This window comes from Mandrillus leucophaeus, unplaced genomic scaffold (genome assembly GCF_000951045.1).
Source record: "Mandrillus leucophaeus isolate KB7577 unplaced genomic scaffold, Mleu.le_1.0 Scaffold432, whole genome shotgun sequence".
Taxonomy (NCBI): Eukaryota; Metazoa; Chordata; class Mammalia; order Primates; family Cercopithecidae; genus Mandrillus; species Mandrillus leucophaeus.
The window spans coordinates 1,389,743-1,394,829 of NW_012104610.1; the positions used below are offsets into that span (position 1 = coordinate 1,389,743).

The window sequence follows — 5,087 nt, forward strand, 5'->3', positions numbered from 1 at the left end:
TCAAAAACAAAACAAAACAAAACAAAACAAAACAAAAAAACGTAGACACCCGTAAAGGCACCATCACGATCAAGAAAATAAACACAGCAGGGTGCAGTGGCTCACGCCTGTAATCCCAACACACTGGAAGGCTGAGGTGGGCGGATCACTTGAGGTCAGGAGTTCAAGATCAGCCTGGCCAAGATGGTGAAACTCTTGTCTCTACTAAAACTACAAAAATTGGTAGTGTATGCCTGTATTCCTGGCTACTCAGGAGGCTGAGGCACAAGAATTGCTTAAACCCAGGAAGCAGAGGTTGTGGTGAGGTGAGATCACACCACTGCACTCTGACAGAGTGAGACTCCATCTCAAAATAATAATAATAATAATAATGATGACTCAATTGTAACCTCAACCTCCTGGGCTCAAGCGATCCTCTCACTTCAGCCTCCTAAGTAGCTAGGACTACAAGTGCATGCCACCATGCCCACCCGATTTAAGAAATTTTTTTTCATAGAGATGGGGTCTCATTATATTGCCCAGGCTGGTCTTGAACTCCTGGGCTCAAGTGATCATCCCACTTAGGCCTCACAAACTGCTGGGATAATACAGGCATGACACACCATACCTGGCCTTTCTTATTACTGAATTTTCAGAGTTCTTGATGTATTCTTGGATACAAGTTTTCTGTCAGATCTACAAATTGTAAGTATTTTCTCCCGATCAATGGTTTTACCTTTACATTCTCTTAATAGTCTTTCTATAAGAAGTAGTTTTGAAATTTTGTTGAAGTACAATTTACCAATTTTTTTCTCTTATGAATTGTGTATTTAGTGTCCACCTAAGAAATCTTCTGCCTAACCTACAGTTGCAAAAATTTTCTGCTTTGTTTTCTTCTAGAAGGTTTATAGTTAAGTTGAAATTTAGGTTTGTAATCCATTATGAGCTGGATAAACAATAGAGATAACCAATGAAGCCAGAAGGTGGTTCTTTGAAAAGGTCAATATGATTGCTAAACTCTAGGTAGACCAACCAAGAAAGAAAGAGGACACAATTATTGAATACAAATTACCAGTATCAAAAGGAAAGAGATGTTGTTAAAGATCCTACAGATATTTAAAATGGTTAACAAGGAAATGTTATTAATAACTTGATGCTAATAAATTTTGTGACTTTAGGCCAGGTGCGGTGGCTCACGCCTGTAATCTCAAGCACTTTGGGAGGCCAAGGCGGGTGGATCACGAGGTCAGGAGATCGAGACCACCTTGGCTAACAAAACAAGGCTGGGTGCAGTGGCTCATGCCTGTAATAGACATTTTAGCAAAGATGTACAGACGGTAAATAAGCACATGACAAAGTGCTCAACATCATTAGACATTAGGAAAATGCAACTGAAACAATGAGAATTTCCAGTATGGGAAGATGAAAAAAGTTCTGGAGAGAGTGGTGATGATTGTATAACAACGTGAATGTACTTAATACCACTGAACGGTATGTTTAAAATGGTTAAAATAGTAAATTTTAGTTACATTTTACTACTAGATGATTAATATAGTTAAATACTGGTCAGGTGCAATGGCTCACACCTGTAATCCCAGCACTTTGGGAGGCTGAGGCGGGAGGATCACTTGAGGTCAGGAGTTCAAGACCAGCCTGGCCAACATGGCAAAATCCCGTTTCTACTAAAAACACAAAAATTAGCTGGGCTTTGTGGCGCATGCCTGTAACCCCAGCTACTCAGGAGGCTGAGGCAGGAGAATCGCTTGAACCTGGAAGGCAGAGGTTGCAGTGAGGCAAGATTGCGCCACTGCACTCTAGACTGGGCGACAGAGAGAGACTTTGTCTCAAAAAAAAAAAAAAAAAATTATATATATATTTAAATACCGTGTATTTAAAATAAATCACATTAAAGATTTGAAATGAGATGAGCTATTTGTGTGACTAGAGAAAAACAACCCCAAAAACCTTAAGTATTTCTAAGGTAATGTAAGAAGACATCTCTGCTGCATGCAGTGGCTGACACCTGTAATCCCAGTACTTTAGGAGGCCAGGGCAGGTGGATCGCTTGAGCCCAGGCGCTTGAGACCAGCCTGGGCGATGTGGCAAAATCTTGTCTCTACAAAAAATACAAGAATTAGCTGAGTATGGTAGTGCACTCCTGCAGCCCCCAGCTACTCGTGAGGCTGAGATGAGAGGATCACCTGAACCCAGGTGGTTGAGACTGCAGTGAGCCATGATCATTCCACTGCACACCAGCCTGGGTGACAGAGCAAAACCCTGTCTTAAAAACAAAACAAGGCTGGGTGCAGTGGCTCATGCCTGTAATCCCAGCACTTTGGGAGGCTGAGGCAGGCAGATCACGAGGTCAGGAGATCGAGACCATCTTGGCTAACACGGTGAAACCCTGTCTCTACTAAAAATACAAAAAAATTAGCTAGGCGTGGGGGCGGGTGCCTCTAGTCCCAGCTACTCGGGAGGCTAAGGAAGGAGAATGGCATGAACCCGGGAGGCGGAGCTTGTAGTGAGCTGAGATCGCACCACTGCATTCCAGCCTGGGCAACTGAGCAAGAATCCGTCTCAAAAAACCCCCCAAAAAACAAAAAACCAAACACCAACTCTGAGATAGTTCTAATTACATGGTTAGAAATAATAATAGCATGTGTTAATATATTATTGTTGGACACATAAACCACCCTGCATTTCTTTCTTTTTTGGAGACAGGGTCTTACTCCTATTGCCCAGGCTGGAGTAGAGTGATGCAATCATGTCTCACTGCAGGTTTGACTTCCCATGCTCAGGTGATCCTCCCACCTCAGCCTCCTGAGTAGCTGGGACTACACACCACCACATGCTGTTAATTTTTTTTTTTTTTTTAAGTAGAAACAGGGATTTGCCATATTGCCCAGGCTGGCCTAGAACTCCTGGGCTCAAATGATCTGCTGGCCTTGGCATTCCAAAGTGTTGGGATTACAAGCATGAGCCACCATGCCTGGCCTGCAATTTTTTTTTTTTTTTTTTTTTGAGACGGAGTCTCACTGTGTCGCCCAGGCTGGAGTGCAGTGGCGTGATCTCCACTCACTGCAAGCTCTGCCTCCCAGGTTCACGCCATTCTCCTGCCTCAACCTCCAGAGTAGCTGGGACTACAGGTGCCCGCCACCACACCCAGATAATTTTTTTGCATTTTTAGTAAAGACAGGGTTTCACTGTGTCAGCCAGGATGGTCTCAATCTCCTGACCTCGTGATCCACCCACCTCGGCCTCCAAAAGTGCTAGGATTACAGGCATGAGCCTCTGCATCCTGCCACCTGCATTTTTTAATAAACATGTACACACAGATACACATATACACACACAAACCAAGATACTACATGTCCAATAAAATGGTAAAATTTAAACAACTAATAATACCAAATTTTAAAGAGTATTTGGAACAACTAGAGATATTACACATTATTCGTGGGAATATAAAATGATACAATAACTTCTGGGTATGTTCACAGCAGATTTATCAATAATGGCCAAAAATAAGAAAACCTAACTGTCCATCAACAAATGAATAGATATATAAATCATGTATTCCCCCCCCAAAAAAAACCCAAACTAACTTTTGATACATATAAACATGAAAAAAAATCTCAAAATTATTATGCAGAATCAAAAAAGCTAGGCGCAAGAAACATACAGTATGATCTCCACATAAAATTCTAGACCAGCAAAACTAATTTATAGTAACAAAAAACTAGTCAATAAGTATCTGACTGAATGCAAAGGGGCACACAGTTGTTTTTCAATGGCAGTGGAAATATCAGCTTAGCTGTGATGCTACTTACAATGCAATAATCACTATAAAACTTATCGCACTGCATACTTTACTATATGTAAACTACACTCATTAAAGTTGATTAAAATAATTTTTAGACTTCTAATTCTAGTTGTAATGCTGTTTCCATTCAACTACTATAAATCATATTTGATAGTTTATATGGACTTACAGTAATTTGGGGGCATATAAAAGGAAAAGGACACAGCAAAGGACTCCTTTGGGGCTCATGGAGCACGCAAGTGACAATAAAGCCTGGCTCTGGTTTACCTGTCACTGTAGAGTTTTAGAAGGTGAAAACACACATCTCGAAGTTGTGCCTGTGAGTTTTGCTCCTCCGCTATCACACAGCCAGAACCCTCCAGATATGAAGGAAGTGGGGAGCAGGCGTATCTGTCGCTGTCAGAGGTATTCTGAAGGAATAATTTGATAAAACAATACATTAGCTCCTAATCAGTTTTACTAGATGCCATCATGTTTCTTTTTTTTGAGATGGAGTCTCACTTTGTCACCCAGGCTGGAGTGCAGTGGGGCAATCTCAGCTCACTGCAACCTCCGCTTCCCAGGTTCAAGCAATTCTTCTGCCTCCGCCTCCCGAGTAGCTGGGATTACAGCTGCACACCACCACACTTGGCTAAGTTTTGTATTTTTAGTAGTGACAGTGTTTTGCCAAGTCGGCCAGGCTGGTCTGGAACTCCTGACCTCAGCTAATACACCTGCCTTGGCCTCCCAAAGTGCTAGGATTAGAGGTGTGAATGACCGCACCCGCCCTAGATGCCATTATGTTTCAAATACTTAAGACACCTGTATTAAGCATGCATAGACAGCCATATGCAGTGGCTTGAGCCTATAATCTCAGCACTTTGAAAGTGGGAGGACTGCTTGAGCCAAGTAGTTCAAGACCTGCCAGGGCAACATAGCAAGACCCCATCTCTACAAATAAAAAAATAAAATTGTATTTTTTTGTAGTTCAAAAGCATGATTGGGTGTTCATGCATGCATGTGTGAGATGTGCCACCCTCGAACCTTGTGATAACACTGGCATATTACCCATCTGACATAAAAAGATAACAAAATTTTTTTTTTTTTTTTAAAAATTAGCCAGGTATGGTGGCATGCACCTGTAGTCCCAGCTACTCAGGAGGCTGAGGCAGGAGGGTCACCTGAGACTAGAGTCCAGGAGGTCAAGGCTGCAGTAAGCTGTAATTGCCCCACCGCACTTCACTCAAGTTTTGGGTGACAGAATGAGATCCGATCTCGATTAAAAAAAAAAAAAAAAAAAAAAGCT

At 42.0% G+C, this 5,087-nt stretch overlaps 1 protein-coding gene across 1 annotated transcript in view; it reads right to left on the reverse strand.

Moving 5' to 3' along the window:
- The window catches only part of NUP98 (nucleoporin 98kDa), a 138,305-nt gene that overhangs the window by 32,342 nt on the left and 100,876 nt on the right, over positions 1 to 5,087 (reverse strand). Inside the window, exon 27 of the mRNA XM_011993708.1 lies at positions 4,070 to 4,212. Within this exon, the coding sequence (XP_011849098.1) occupies positions 4,070 to 4,212 (143 nt within the window). The remainder of the gene's footprint in view (positions 1 to 4,069; positions 4,213 to 5,087) is intronic.